The following is a 17268-nucleotide window of genomic DNA, read 5'->3' on the forward strand; positions in this document are numbered from 1 at the left end:
ATGGAGTTGGGGATTTGGTCAGAATTAATGGTCTCCTCAATGCTGAGAAGTACAGGCAGATACTTATCCATCATGCAATACCATCAGGGAGGCATCTGATTGGCCCCAAATTTATTCTGCAGCATGACAACGACCCCAAACATACAGCGAAAGTCATTAAGAACTATCTTCAGCGTAAAGAAGAACAAGGAGTCCTGGAAGTGATGGTATGGCCCCCACAGAGCCCTGATCTCAACATCATCGAGTCTGTCTGGGATTACATGAAGAGAGAGAAGCAACTGAGGCTGCCTAAATCCACAGAAGAACTGTGGTTAGTTCTCCAAGATGTTTGGGCCAACCTACCTGCCGAGTTCCTTCAAAAACTGTGTGCAAGTGTACCTAGAAGAATTGATGCTGTTTTGAAGGCAAAGGGTGGTCACACCAAATATTGATTTGATGTAGATTTTTCTTCTGTTCACTCACTTTGCATTTTGTTAATTGATAAATATAAACTATTAACATGTCTATTTTTGAAAGCATTCTTACTTTACAGCATTTTTTCACACCTGCCTAAAACTTTTGCACAGTACTGTATATATATATATATACAGACGTGCTCAAATTATTTTTACCCTGGCATATGCATAATCTTTGTTGTTGTTAGATAGCCTTGAAAAAACTACAGCAAAGGAGTTAACTACAGTGTTTCAGGAGTCCTCACAAGTACATTTAGATTTTTTTTCTTGATTTGCCTCCACTCATTAACATCTATGGTCACCAATGGGTAACATGTTGACACATTACTAAACTAAAACAGCAGTTTAGTGTGTGCAGAGAGTATCAATATACTGAATGCTAATACCTCTCAAACATGGCCCCTTTTCAGTGCTTGCAGTCCTCCTTCGCAGCACCTGCCCCATTAAAGACCCATGGCTTCAATAACAATCAGAGTTTAGAGCTAGTATTTGGGGATTCTTCCTAAAACAGTTCCAGGTACTTCAATAAGTGATATCAAAATAATCTAAGAGAGTGAGGTGGGGAAGATCACAAAATGTAATCCATTTGGTGTGGAATGACCGTCAGTGTTTTTTGCACATTGTTGCACAGTAAATTAAGTTCCATAAATCCAATTACTTTATTAGCTACTGTACTTTCAAAACTTTTTAAAAATTATTTGTAGCAATGAACACCCTTTTTTAGCCTTAGTTTTTAATTCATGTTTGTCAAACATAGACTTAGTAGTGTGTCACAGATGTTTGGGAGTTGTCATTTGATCTCCATTTTTTTTCTGTCTGCAATAATCTAAAAGCACAAACTGTCTCAAGTGAAATTAAACACCTCTGCCAGCTGTGCTGTACATTGGCAGACTCAATCTCAGACCACTGCATAAAGCTTCAGATTAGTTCAGTTATAAGACGTGCAGAGATCATTTATGCACAGGGGTGTGAAATGTGGGTCGAATGATTTTGTGCTTGGGATAGTGCTGATAAATCCTTATTTACAGTACAGTAAACCTAAAATGCTTGACTACCAGTAGTGACATGTAAAGCGTGAGTACACAATGTTTACAGTCAAAGAATCCTATTTCTTTTTTTACAAAGTGTTCCATAACAGTTTTTTGTTTGGGGGGGGGGGGGGGTAAATGGTTTAGCACTTCTTAGAAATTGCATACTGTTTGATCTGTTGGCAGATGTACCATTATAGAACAAAAAAGATGAGAACAAAATGTCACATCATTTCTATGGATACATTGGGGGGGGGGGGGGGGGTCTTTTGTCTGGGTTCTTACACAACCAAGAAAGTGCCAGGCTTCACAACAGTCTTTTATGGAATTTTAAAAAAGTGCTTAATTCATTGCTTGGCAAACTCCATGAATCTCATGATCTCGTAAATCAGGATATATTGTTATTTGGTTATTTTTTCTTTCAATTTCAGGCATTAATTGAGATACTGGAAGTGAGACGATATTAAAAAAATTCAGATATAGTTGAGGAATGGTTATGCATCTTTATAAATTAATTTAAACACCTTGCACAATCACTATGTTGAGTCAATGCCACCCTGGCTGTCTATGGTGTCCAATCCTATATCCTAATAGAGTTTGTTAACCACTAGTAGTGGTGGCTGTTCGTTCTGCTGCAGTTTGGCATAACTTTATACACATAGGCATACAGTACTGAACATTTCCATTGGATTTAACACAAAACAATTAAATGTTAACGCTGTGTATCAATGCTGTATGCATTTTACAGAACAGGTGGTGTGATTACTGGAAGCATTTGTCCATGAATGTTATTTTTTGTGACAGAATAGGCAGCAGGGGAGGGGGGTTTGTTAAAACATTCAACTGATTGCACATGCTATCAAATATATTCTAAATGCAATTCAAACCATCTTATTTTTATTCCGTAGAAAATCACTGATCCATGTCTTCCATGTTTCTGTTTTTTGAACAAGGGAAGTGTGCTGACAAAACAGTCAGTTGTTTGTTCATTATTTCCTTCACTTGTTACAGTACAAATGCTAGCATTTTCAAGTGGATGTCGGGCACGTTTATGCTATCGGCGCTAGGTTGCCGATTCTGGCATGATTAGTTGAGCCTCTCAGGAATCGAACGATGTAATGATTGAGAGCATAGGTTGCTGACTCCTCTTATTGTGCCCTCTTTCTCTCCTGCAGCAATTTAAGTGTTGGAAGAAATATTCTATCTGGTTAATATTGAAAGAGCCTTTAGTAGTGTTTTTAATTTAGTAAGATTACAAAAAATACCATGCGACTTAAAACCTCAAAATTAATTTCCACCTGTTTGACTATTTTGCTGTATCTGCAAACTGTTTGCTTTGTTTCTAAATATTGAGTACATGTTTGCAATCCTACTGCACCTCAGCGTTGTACTTGCTACTGAGTTTTAGTTCCCAGCAGTCATTCAAAGACAACAAAGTGTTCAATGTGTGTTTGTTTGATATTGTGGTCTTTGAACTGCCTAATTTGTGGACTTACTGGTGGATACCTCCCTCAGTCAGAATGCATGTTTAATGTTTCTTCTTTTCTAAAAGCCATTGTTGTACAGTAATACACTATTTAAATTGCCAGTTGAGTTGGTAAAAACTCCAAAACTAGTTTTGCTATTGGAGTCCTTTTAACTGGAGAAAAAACAAAAACACTTCTGAATCCAGGATAATAACCTCAATGCAAATTTAAACAAAAGACCAAAAAGTATTTACTAATCATACACTGAATGTATTTAAGTTCCAAATTGCCTCCTCCACATTTAAAGTTACCAAAGTCATGACCAGTTTATCATTTCTTGATGATAGTAAAAGCTTTAATGGCACCAGTTAATGGTGTTGTACATAATAGCCTGGCTACTGTATACTGTATTTTAGGGTTGAATGACTAGTTCAGATTTCTGATGATTCAGGGGGAATTTAGAGTCCCAGGCTGTGCTTTGCCATCACATATTTACACATACAAATTATGGTTTGTTTCCTGATAGTACTCCATGTTGTCTTATTCAAGAGCAGTTTTTTATAAATTTGCATTTAGTGTCTCAAAGGTGCATGGTGCATCAATTTCACAACCTTAATTTTAAATTCTATTGTAGGACTGTGTCTCTTCTTCATTTTAGAACTATTTTATGGAAACATGTTATTACCATGGTATATACAATTTAGTGTATAATGTTCTTTATACATCATTGTGTCTTATCCCATGTTTTGATATTCTCAATGAAATATATACTATAGTAAAGCAGATCGAAATAGTCACACTTAACATGAGACTTGGACATGTAGTTACATTTTGGTTTGGATTGGATACGATCTACAGTAAGTAAACCTGAGAGCAGTATAAGGATGTGTTTTCTTTGAGAAAATAAAAACAGATCATTTGTACTAATGCAAAATTTAATTTTTAATGTACCCTCTCTGACCATACAGACTTTGTTGACACTTATGTCAATCAGTATAGTTAGTTTTGGTCTTTTAAGGAGGTGCTTTTCATTTTCTCACAGAATCTAAAGTAAAATATTCCATGTCGCATTTTTTTCAAGGAGCAAGAAAAGAAAGCTTCACTTGTTTGTTTGTTCATTTTCTTTTCAGCCCCAAGTTTACTGTATTTTTTGCTTCCTCTGTGTTTCATCCTTTTCTTTGTCTCTCCACAGATGCATTCTCCTTCCACTCCTTGGAGCGAAGCCTCCACAGCAGTCTGTCTTCATCCTAGTGGATTCAATTGATGAAGGGTGTCACTTTGGTGAAGGGGAGCAGCGGTCATCAAGCTCCTCTCGAACTATAGCAGAACTTCTAGCAAGCCACCATGAGTTCTTCCCTCCCTGGCTGCTACTTCTGTGCTCTGCCCGGAAACAAAACAAAGCAGTCACAAAATTGTTTACAGGTAAACTCCCTTTTTCTACTTTTAACAGGGAAATCATTTTGCAACCTGTAATGAATTATATAGTACACATTTTATGTATTTGTACTTTGTTAAAAAAAAAAAAAAGGTTGTAAGGGTTGTATTGGCCATGACTGAGTGCACAGACATGTCTCATGATTGGGTTAGAAGATCATTGATAAGAAGAATGACTCATTATTAATTCCCCCAAGGGACTAGGTTGATTTGAAACAACACAACTGTATGAGTAAAGCTTATTATGCTTACATTTCAAATGTATTTATTGATAGATGAATGGTAGCCGTATTTTTTCGAAAGCTTGTGATTTAATTATTATTTAGTTAGTCCAATAAAAGGTATCCCATCTCCTTCTCTTTGTCTATAAATCTGTTTATGAAATTGTCATTTAGACATCTTTGCTCCAGTTTAAATGAAAAAAAATAAATTCTGTGAAAATGATGCGTGATCCCTGTCCAAGTACAGCTACTGTTTCCATGGAAACACTGAGCTCCGAGGTCAGATGGCAGATCCTGTGCCACAGAACTTCTCAATGGAAGAGTTCATGAATATGGGTGGAAAACACAAACTTAGAAATACTGATAAAGCAGTCAGCCATTTATATTGTTACAAAAGGAGATTGCATGTTACATTTTTCACTTTCACTCTTCTTATTCTTTCATAATTTCAACCCTCATACCTGTCTCGCAGATTATGTACAGTATGATGTAAGAACAGTTGTAAACTTTTGAGCCATTGCTTACTTTTGCAGGAAACTAAAGATGCACTTTCAGCATTCGATATTGGAAAGTTAATCCAGTATGTTCCTGGAAAAGCATGAGCCAGTTAATTCGTTTCTGTGAAAGCTTTGAGCCAGTTTGACAAGACAGGGAGTATGTATATTAAACACTGTGCCGGATAGTACTGGGCTTGTGGGAACTTCTGCGGAGGAAACGTTTGGGTGGTCCCCACAGGGACTCTGGATAATGTATATGTATTGGAATATTTGTGTCTGCTCTTGGCAGTCAAGATTTTGAGACTTTGCCAGATATGCGCAGTAACAAATAGGGCTACTGATTTTCCGCAATCGCAGCGGGAATTGCGAAATTAGGCCTTTTGGGAATGGAATTGTGCAGTGTTGTCTTTTTCACCTCACAACTCGAGTTTTCTGTGGTTTAAGATCATATTGCCAGTTGTAAACATTTAGAGAACAAGAAAAGCAAAAAAGATGGCAAAAAATTCAAAGCACTGTATTCTATGCTGAAAAACTTAGACCTAAGGTACTGCGCTCAAGGCGCGGCTTTCCCAAAGTAAGTAAGCTAAATTATTTGTGTATTTAGTCATTGTTTACTTTATTTCTTTCCACTCTACCTGCATTTAATAAAGCTATAATTAGCAATGTTAAACCATAACTGTTTCTTAATTAAAATGTATAATCTGATGAAGAAACAAGCTCAAAGCTATTTTTCTAGCTATACACTCCTTAAAGGAAATTGATCTCTTTGCTGTGTAAAGGATGTAGTTACTACTACACTACACAGCATGTGTTTCATAAAGACAGTCTGTCTGGAGACACACAAATGCGTTTACATTAAAAGGGCCATTATTTAAATTGCTATCGGGTGATACACAGCAGTGAATCTGTGTAGCAACGAGTCAGTCAACACGCCTAGTTTAAAAGTGTTTCATATTTTATCCTGGTTATTGTAATGCCAGTAAAACGTGAACTTCATTTGTGGAGTACAGTAAATAGGATTACTGTCACATGACATTGCTGGATTGTTACTTAACTGTTTATTATTTAGGGGTCCAAGGAACGAAGTTGCTGTGGAACCCTATTGCTGTTATTAAGATTATTATTATTATTCCGCCAAATTTTGAAATGTCTGTAAAACTCACGAAACTTCACATGATGGGGGAGGCCAGTGGGAAGTTGTGCCAGCATGAAAATAACGGTCATAGGTCACATGGTTTGGCGGCCATATTGGATTTTCAAGAATTTTGAACAATTTATTGAGTGAAGCGAAACTTTGTATACATAGCCTTGGCAAGGTTGTCTATCAAGTTTGTTCAAGGCAAGTCGCTGCATAAAAAAAACCATGGCTGTCGCGAGCCAATCAAATTTCAGCTATGGTAAATGTTGTAGACTCATGAATCTTCACAGAGTAGTGGTGGCCTATGGGAATTAATGTATGTGCTATTAAAAAAAAATTACCTTGATCTTGACCTTTGACCTCTCATTAAGGTCAAATGTAAAACTAGCTTTTTAACTCCTGAGAGAGTGCAGATAGGGTCATGGTTACTATGGAACACAGATAGAACCCATATATGCTCTATCCAAAAATGACCTTGCCTGTGACCTTACTTAAGGTCAGATGTAAAACTAGCGTATAACTCCTTACAGAGTGTAGATAGGGTCATGGCTACTACGGAACACAGATAGAATCCATATGTGTGCTCTCTTCAAAAAATGCCTTGATCGTGACCTTTGACCTCTCCTTAAGGTCAAATGTAAAATTAGCTTATGACTCTTTACCGAATGCAGATACGGTCATGGTTACTATGGAACACATATAGGAAACCATATGCGCTCAATCCAGAAATGCCCTTGCCATTCACCTTTGACTTTTCCTAAAGGACAAATGCAAAACTGGCTTATAACTGCTTACAGAGTGCAGATATGGTTATGGTGACTAAGGAACATATATAGGAAACCATATGGGCTCTATCCAACCACATTGGTTTCAATATTGGATTTGTCAAAAATACTGAAACATCTATGAAACCGTTTTGCCAATTGAAGTTAAACTTTGCATACTTAACCTCGGGAGATTGTCTGTGAAGTTTGTTAAAAGTACATGGCGGCCACAGGCAAATCAAATTTCAGCATATATTATACTATTAATCTATGGTAGAATATAGTACAAAAACTAGTAGAGGCCAATGGGGTACTATGACACATGTGAAATACGGTCATGTCATATGATCTGTTTGCAGCTATATTTTTTTATTGTTATTGTAATGCCAGCAATAAGCTAAACAGGTCTTTTCTAAACATTTTCATTTGTAGACTGAACTACAGTGTCGGCAGAAGACTGTACATATGATTCTCACAACAGTTCTGGACGTTTGTTTTCTGAACTGTTATTGCTTATTTTAATGCCAGCATTGATCCAAGTGATGTGTATAAAGATTATGACATGTTTGAAGTGTCTTACTAATTTGCTTATTTTAACTATCAACATTATATTTATGTTGAAATGCCATGTTTGATTATCATGCCATGATTATCAAACATGGCATCATAATATGCCATGTTTGATGTATTTTTGTTAACGACTGTAAGTCGCCCTGGATAAGGGTGTCTGCTGATGATAATAATAATAATAATAATAATAATAATAATAATAATAATAATAATAATAATAATAATAATAATAATAAATAGTGATAAAAAGTGGGAAAAATACGTTATCAGTCATTTTTGAAAAATGGAATTTGCTATTCCCCCGAAATGGAAAATCAGTAGCCTATAGAAATTGCCTGTTTCTGCCTCAGAGTGCATTTTGCAGTACCTCTCGTAAATCTATAGGTTCTAACTGTGAAATGATTATGCTACTAGCATGATTCCAGATGGAGGGGCAGGGCTTGAGCTGTGAGCAGAATTACTGCTCTGTGCCATGGAGTTAATTATGAAATGTGTGTTCCAGCTTGGCTTGCTCGAGGTTCCCTTAATTGCTAGCCCCCTACTGGGGATGCATGGAGATGGGGGTATAGTGGAGGCGTCTGTCTGTGTATTTTTTTTTCTATTTTTTACTCATTCATAAGGACTTTAATGGTATTATTAAGTCCAAGTTCTGTTTCACACCCTGTTCCTGGATTGATGTATTTCAAATGATATATTTAAGCAATAAGCCAAGACTGAGTGTACACTGTTGTCTAATAATTGCTATTTTTTATTCACATAATAAAGGATGTGTCACACAACTCAATTCTGTACATCATAGTTTACATGGATTTGAAGCAATGTTTATATTTTAATGGCTGTGACTATATATATATATATATATATATATATATATATATATATATATATATATATATATATATATATATATATATATATATATAAATTGATTGACATTGCCTCATTTTGGTCTGCACTGCTGTTAAAATTAAGCATTGTAGTGCACAGACACTATTTCTTTGGTTGGAAATATATATATACAGTGCCTATAGAAAGTCTCAGAGTTTCATGCATATAAATTAGGATTTTTTTCCACTTATCTACACACCATACTCCACACTGTTAAGGGGAAAAAAGTTTTTATTGAGAAAAAAATATATATTAAAAACACAAAACTGAAAGATCATAATTGGATAAGTCTCCACCCCCCTGAGTTAATACTTGGTGGAAGCACCTTTGGCAACAATTACAGCTGTGAGTCTGTTGGGATAGGTCTCTACCAACTTTGCACACCTAGATTTGGCAGTGTTTGACCATTATTCTTTACAAAACTGTTCAAGCTCTGTCAAGTTCCTTGGGGAGCGTTGATGGACAGCAATCTTCAAGTCATGCCACGAATTTTCGATTGGATTTATGTCGGGGCTCTGACTGGGCCACTCAAGGACATTTGCCTTAGCCACTCCAGTGTAGCTTTGGCTGTGTGCTTTGGGTCGTTGTCATGCTGAAAGGTGAACTTCGTCCCAGTTTCAGCTTTCTTGCAGAGGGCAGCAAGTTTTCCTCAAGGACTTCTCTGTACTCTGCTCCATTCATTTCCCTTTTATCCTGACAAGTGCCCCAGTCCCTGCCGATGAGAAACATCCCCATAACATGATGCTGCCACCACCATGCTTCACAGTAGGGATGGTGTTCTTTGGGTGATGTGTTGTGTTGGGTTTGCGCCAGACGTAACGCTTGAAATTTAGACTGAAAAGTTAAATTTTTGTCCATCTGACCACAAAACCTTTTTCCACATGTCTGCAGTATCATCGACATGCTTTTTTGCAAACTCCATACGTGCTTTAAGATGAGGCTTTTTGAGTAATGGCTTCTTTCTTGCCACCCATCCATACAAACCAGCTTTGTGTAGGGACCGGCTTATTGTTGATGTGCGAACACTGACTCCCATGACTCCCAGACACCGACTCCCTGATTCCCAGACACAGAACTTTGCAGATCTCTCAATGTCATTGTTGGCTTCAGAGCGACATCCAGAACCAGTTTCCTGCTTGCCCGGCTGCTGAGTTTGGGAGGGCGACCTGATCTGGGTAGTGACTGAGTGGTGTGATGCATCTTCCACTTCTTAATGATGGACTTCACTGTGCTAAGAGGGATAATCAGTGCCTTTTTGAAATTTTCTTGTACCCTTATTTCAAAAGCTCCTTGGTCTTCATGGTTGCTTTGTTGGATCACTATGTGAGTTGCAGCTTGAAAGTCTTTATATACCTGAGGGAAATTATCTACAAGATAAACCACTTTGAGTACACACAGGCTGAAACCATTTCACTAATTTTGTGACCTTTCAAACAAATCATTTGCACCTGAGCTGATTTAGGGCTGCAGTAGCAAAGGAGTTGAATACTTATGCAACTGAGATTAATCTGTTTTTCTCTGTAAATCTTACTTATTTATATTCTATATGCATTTTTTAACTTTATCAGTGTGGAGTAGTTTGTGTAGATTCTACATGTAAAGTCTAAATTGAAAGCTTCGTGGAGTACGCTCAGGTGCCAACAAAATGTGAAAACGTGTGTGTATGTATGTGTGTGTGTGTGTGTGTGTGTGTGTGTGTATATATATATATATCATACATACATACTTACACACACACACACACACACACACACACACACACACACACACACATATACCTACCATATATAGGTAGGTATTTATTTTGGTTGATTTAATGATTGTTATAAATGTTTTTTATCTTGAAATTTATATGAATTGTTAAAATAACCTGAATAGAAAAACTGCTTAAAATGGTTTTTAGAAAAATCTATTTTCAGCCCAAGATACATTATTCCCACAGACATTCGTACAGTAAGGAGGTTAAGTTTAGTAAGAAAGTGCTAATGCAGTTAAGAAAGTTTTCTAAATTAAACTGTTAAAATGCTGCGTACACAAAACTACATATTTCACTGACAAAAAGGAACAATTATAAAATACAAACTTTAGTGTAAGAAGAAAATCAATTCAAAACCAAGCCCTATTAAACTCCAGTCCATAGTGTTGAAGGCCAGTAAGAAAAAAAAAATCCACACATTACATATGACTTATTGGTTTATTTAGTTTTAAATTTTGATTGGCAGTTACAGGATCATGTTTGAGCAGGATTACACAGATCTATGCTGAGCTCACTCTGAACTACTTGGGTGTAGTCAGTTTTACTGTTGTCATCAGCAGAAAGTGAAACAGTCATCAAACTTGCTTTTCAAGTACAACAGATTTCAAGAGAGTAAAAACTGCCAATTTAGGATCTGGGCCTTGGGCTAAAAGAGAGGCAGCACAGTCTAATGGTTTAGAAAGAATTCTAAGAGGCAGTCAGTAATCAGTTAAAATAACAGGTCATCCATTGACTTAATGCCTTGACCTAAGAATGTTACCTCTTTGTGCCTCAGCTTTTTCCAGCTGAAAGAATGGGCATAGGCAAAGACCCCACTATTATTAAAGCAACACAATATAATAGCTTATAATAACCTGCTACTTTGCTCCACACCTTTTCAAAAGATGAAAAACAAAATGTGTTATTTATTAGCAACTGAAAGCCAGCATTGCTGTAAGACAAGTTTTATACAGTAGATGTTTTCCTGGAATGTGACCCTGCCACACACACTGTTTGTCAATTTAATTTGGGCGTTGTTTTATACAAATGCATTTCAGTGACATAGCTTATTCAAGTTAAGCTTTCACATGTTAATAGAAACATGTGCAGTCTTTATTTTCACATATCGTGTTTTTATTATTATTTTACAAATGGAAGGATTTTGCCATTTCAGGTGACAAATTGCCTGTTGAAAAGGTTCAGGTATTGCAATAGTCTTTCAAGAATAGTGCTTAATGAGCCTGCCTACTGCAACTTATGTCTTGGCTGTTCAGGAATGACAGCCTTTGTCTGACTTCTTTGTACAGGGTTGTTTGACTTACTCAGGGCCAAATTAAGGGATTCATATGCTTCGTGTCACATGCTCAGCATACAGTACTTAAAGACAGTGAAAGCTAATGCCCCTGAGACATCAAAAGCTAATAACATTAAATATTGTGATTATATTGCTCAGAGCACAGGCAGAGACAGCAGAGCAGCCAGGGGAGGGGGGCGTGGTCCTGTGTGTGTGCCTTTATTTTAGAGCAAACCCTTACAATATGTAACCCAGTAAAGTAGAAAAATATCCCAGGAGTAAAGAATACATTGTGTAGGCCTTACTTTATCCCAGCGAATTAACTACAAAACAAAGGGTGCCGAATAGCAGTTCAAGTTAAACGCTGTTTTGTTTATTCCTGAAATAAATAGTACATAAAGTTGACACCACATTTTATTTATTTTGTACTTTTTTCATTCCTTGCCATTGCTGTTTTTTTGCAGTAAACGGTGTCCATAGACATGTTTTCATAAAGTAATAACATGAGGTTTACTTGTGCCTTTTTGTAGCTGAACAAGCAAATGAAAACTGAAATTTAATTTTAAACACTTCAAATAAAACAAACATGAAAATGGCGTGGTAAAATGAAGGGGAAAAAACTAACCATTTTGGTTCTCGTTTATTACATTCCACATAACAGAAAGTCGTTACAGAATATGTATAAAAATCACTACACAACATTTCCAGCAAGCTGGGCACTGTTTAAGCGAGAGTCTGACTCGCTCTAAAGCAGCACAATGCGTTTTTGACCCGAATGGCCTTCCACGGAGATCACTGCATGCTCGCAGATAATCTAGTTTCTTTACTTTTTGCTGTCTAAAACTTTTAATAGAGGCTCAAGAGCTGCTGTGTTGATCCTTTGTTTTTTTTAAATACATAGTAATCTCACATTGAGCGCTTTTTCATTTGCCATTTTTGAAACTGTCACGCAACTTCTGGTGAGGCGTAAATAAGTGCAAAGTATTTTTGTAATTTCTAGAGAATACAAGCATCTGATTTTTGTATCCAAATATATGTCAAAAAATATTTGTTTGAATATTCAGATATTTGTCCCGACACTAAATACTCCAGTTGTTTTTTTTTTGTTTTTTCTTAAAAATATTCCCATGTGAACTGTAGCCTGCATTGCAATAAGGAGCTTAATTTTCTACTCCCACATCTTGTGCAATTAAATAATATACTCTGTTGTGTGTGTATAAGTGCAGGTTCAATAGCAGTTTGATCCATCCCTGGTGTTGCTGTGAGTTTTAATAAGACACCTGAGCTTGCTACCAACACTGGGGCTAATCAAACTCGTAGTAAAACTTGTGTTTAAACTTCACACCACTGAAGCCTATGTTATTTTGTATTACAAAGTAATACAGTAATCTGTCGTGTGTCCACCCGTCACATATCCTCCCTAACCATTTATTCAGCAACGTTGGTTTATTATTGAACAGAGAAAAGATTAGTTCAGAGATTGTAGATCCTACCAAAGTTTTTATACACTGTTGTATGTGCTCTGTGCACTCTATCATTGCTGGCAGTGTCACGTGAGCTGTTCAGTCTCTTGACTTGATATGTAAATAAATCCTGTTTGTCTGCGTGGTATATCAACTTCAACTTCAGCCTCTGTCTCGATCTCCTGCCTGGCACTCAGCAGCAAATGCACGCACCCAGGCAGCAGATGGCTACTCTGTCACAAGCATTAATACCCTCTATCTTTCTAAACAAGGGATTTAGGGGAGGACCCTAATAAAAAGTGTTTACTACATCGGGTCATAAACACGTTCCTCCTCTATCAGCTCGTTTTTCTTCGCCATTTTAAGTTTGTCTTTGTTTCGTCTCCAGTCACCTACTGTTTTTTTAGCATTGCGATTGCCATGCATTTCGGCAAATTCAATTTCAAACCTGTTGTGTAGCATTTTTGTTTTTTTTGTCTGACTGTCCTACTTTATCCAGTCTCAGAGTCACCTGCATTATTATAACACTGCAGTTACAACAAACAGAAGACTTGATAAGTTTACTCGTCTTTCTAACCAATAGCTGTTTGCGACGAATACCAGGGGCGGGTTCAGTCTGAATGTTGACAAATCAGTGGCTTGGCGGGTGGGAATACGGAAATTCACTGATAGCTGTTGTGTTAACAGTGAAGCAGTATAGCTGTGACGTTTTCATATTCTGAAGACTGATAACTTTAACCACTATTTTTTTTTTCTGTACGTACGCACGCATCTGGGTGGAGAGGAGGTCAGTCATGAGTCTTAAAGCTTGTGTTTAACATTCAAAATGACTAAGGATATTGAGAGGAAGAAATTTAAACTTTTAATTTAGAACAGTGGTTTTGTGTTTCTGTCTAGCAACATGACCTTTATGCTGTATATCCTGAAAAAATAATGGGGTTGACAGTTAAGTTTGTAACCATATTTCAGGAATAATAACCATGGTTGTAGTAATCCCATTGTGGCATTAGTACCGTAGTTTAATATTACACACACCGACGCATACTCCCCTCCACCCCCCCCCCCCCCCCCCTCCCTGTCGCCTTTTAAGAGCCCCGCAAAATTGCCTAGAAAATACTTACACAACGTTTTTTTTTTTACAGTAATTGTGAGAATATAGTAAGTGTTACAGGTGTGTATAATGATATTTAAAACAGGAGTCATTTCTCCGACTTTTTACATATCCGCCCTTTCTCTGGTGCCACCGCAGTTGTATAAGCGACAGACTACTGTACAAGGTTTTATTACTGTTATACACTTTACTGACTGTAAGCTACGTTTGCATTAGAGGCCGTTCAGTAAGTCTATAAATGACTTATAAACAACTTCGAAGAGAATTTATTGTTGCAATAAAATACAATAAAAAAAGCATACTTGAATTAAGGCTGTCTGCCTTAAACCAGGATTTTGAACTAATCTTTGTCTATAGATGGCTATATACCACTTAAAACTGTAGGTGGTTGGCAAAGGTCAAAACATTCCTGACATTTCCATCTCCTGTTTTTGGCAAACACACAGACTTGCAGAGAGTTTAAAAGTCTGGCTTACTGACAACATAAATACTGCAATAAATGGGTTCAGACTGTTTGTTTATTTATTTTTATTTTTCCATCTGTCAGCTGCAGGGTTTCTTTTTTTTTTGTTCTATGTTGGGGGTATTAATGTGCCCCTGTACAATGTTTTGACATTTGATTTATTACTAGTGAGAGAGTTCTGGGCTGGATTTAGATCATTTCATGTGAAATATATGATTTTTTTTTTTTTTTTTGCACTTAAGTAGCACTTGAGTGTTCTGATTTGGAGATCTTTCAGAATAGTCTCAGGAGACATTACTGGTGCCAGTTGATTAAAATCTGATAGTTCCACTCCTGATTTAAAGGTGATTTACATAAAGGTGACTTTTGAGTCCTGTAAGATTGCTTAACTTGACTAATGGAGCCAGTGTTTTGGAAAGATGTGTTCAAATAAGAAAGTGATTGTTGGCTTTCTCCTCTGCTCTTCATTCATTAATTCAAAAACACTTAATCATACATGCTAAGATTATGTACACTGATAAGACACTTGCCGAATGCTTGACTACGTGAGTTTTATCTTTAACCCTCTGCAGTCCATTTATTAAGTGCGTGTCAGGCGCGTCAGGTCCAATTTATTTTCACATGCGCAGTTAATTTTAGACGTGCTGTTTAAAAGCATTTTTTTCCACAGTCAAGTGGGTTCAAAAGGCCCTGCATATCAACAAAGCACTCACTGGGCATCTCCAGCCCCGCCCCGCCCCGCCCCACCCTTTCGTTCGCTATAGCTTTCACATATACTAATAAATAAATAATAATAATAATAATAATAATAATAATAATAGTCTTACATACCGATCAATCATCTCCTGATCACTCGTTTTATCACCAAATGCCTCAATAATGCGATCCAAGTCATTATTTTAGGCAGTGTGGTCCAGTGGTTAAAGAAACAGCCTTATAACCAGGAGGTCCCTGGTTCAAATCCTACCTCAGCCACTGACTCATTGTGTGACCCTGAGCAAGTCACTTAACCTCCTTGTGCTCCGTCTTTCGGGTGAGACGTAATTGTAAGTGACTCTGCAGCTGATGCATAGTTCACACACCCTAGTCTCTGTAAGTCGCCTTGGATAAAGGCGTCTGCTAAATAAACAAATAATAATAATAATAATAATAATAGCATAACATCTGAAAAAAGCTCTGCAAATGTCCATGATATTGTCTGAGCGCTGATGCAGTCACAGCCAGCTTGTTTCCTTATTGCCGCCCCTATCTGATCCCAGGGGCAAGTATGACTATTCATGAGATATGCCATATATATATATATATATATATATATATATATATATATATATATATATATATATTCGGCTTGTCTCGGCTCCTGTCGCTCCCACTCGGCCATTGAATGGTTTTCTCGGCTTTTTCCGGTGAGAAAAAACGACTAGAAACCCGTTTTTTTGATGATGTCGGACAGGGTCCGACATTGGACCACATAGGAATAATTGCAATGTCGGACCAGGTCCGACATAGGACCGCAAAGGGTTAATGGGCTTCTTCAGGGATAGCACCCCATAACTCCTTTAGACAAAATGCTGAAAGAATATGCACTCCTCTGTGGTTAATGACAAGTCATAACCTTTTCTTTCTGGGGCATTTTTTTAAAAGAGGCTGCAGAAGCCCTGAACTGCTTTAAACTTACCAGGATATGGAGGACAGGAAGTTGATATTTTTGAAAAAAAAAATGCTTTGGACAAAGATGGCAAGACTTGCCAAAAACTCAGCACTGTGGAAGGGCTTTATAGGCCTGTATGTTTCTGTAGACCAATATACAGCATCTTGGTACATTATTGTTTGTATTTCCTGTTTATCAAGCCTGGTTCTTTTGAAAAACCTTTTCTGCGTCCGTTGGGAGGGGAAGGGATTTAATCAACTTTTTCAGAGGCGCTTAAGGGTGCTTTAAGATGAATGTTAACACAAATGTGATAACAGCTCGCACGTCTAGATAATATAGGGAAATCATTTTTACTATTTAATCTTCTCCCCCTCTTATGCTTGAAATTCCAGCACTTTGCTCTTTAATCAACCCTTGGTGTTATTCAAAATCACACCTTTCGAAATTGTAAATGTAGGTGTTTGTTACTGTTGACCTGCCATTGACTTGCAAGGCTTTAAAAAAATCAATCAATCAATCTCGTTTGTGATTCTTGGCCGCTATCTTTAAGGATTGTAGAAACTCAGTATACTGAACTTTACAGGTTGCCAGTGCAGCTGGTCAAGACGGGGGGTGATGTGTTCACATTTTTTACATCTGGTAAGGATCCTGGCAGTGGCATTCTGAACTAGCTGTAGTCGGTTTATGGTGCGTGCCGTTTTAGATCCTACTAGAAGGATTTCAGATATGGTAGTGTTCAGATGAAGAAAATTAGCAGACATCCAGGCCTCGATGTCTTGAATGCAAACCGAGAGCCGGACCATAGCAGAAGGGCTTCCAGGGTCAAGTTTTAAGTAGAGCTGGGTGTCAGCATAGGAGTGAAACATGAGGCTGTGTTGATGGATGAGGTGACCCAAGGGACTGTAGATATTGAAGAGAAGGGGGCCCAAGAACAGATCCTTGGGGGACACCACAAGTGACTGGGTTTGTGACACCACTGCATCCAGCATAGACAACAGACTGCAATGCATCCAGATAGGTAAGAGAACATCCAGGAGAGACAGGTTCCAGAGATCCCAGCATACATCTGAAGGCGGTCAAGAAGAATGCC

General features: G+C 37.4%; 1 protein-coding gene across 2 annotated transcripts in view; it reads left to right on the forward strand.

The window, feature by feature from the left end:
- The window catches only part of ankrd50 (ankyrin repeat domain 50), a 45086-nt gene that overhangs the window by 11393 nt on the left and 16425 nt on the right, over positions 1 to 17268 (forward strand). For both annotated transcript variants that reach the window (XM_034035485.3, XM_034035486.3), the window contains exon 3: positions 4142 to 4371. In XM_034035485.3, the coding sequence (XP_033891376.1) occupies positions 4142 to 4371 (230 nt within the window). The remainder of the gene's footprint in view (positions 1 to 4141; positions 4372 to 17268) is intronic.

This window comes from Acipenser ruthenus, chromosome 1 (assembly GCF_902713425.1).
Source record: "Acipenser ruthenus chromosome 1, fAciRut3.2 maternal haplotype, whole genome shotgun sequence".
In the NCBI taxonomy this organism is placed as follows: Eukaryota; Metazoa; Chordata; class Actinopteri; order Acipenseriformes; family Acipenseridae; genus Acipenser; species Acipenser ruthenus.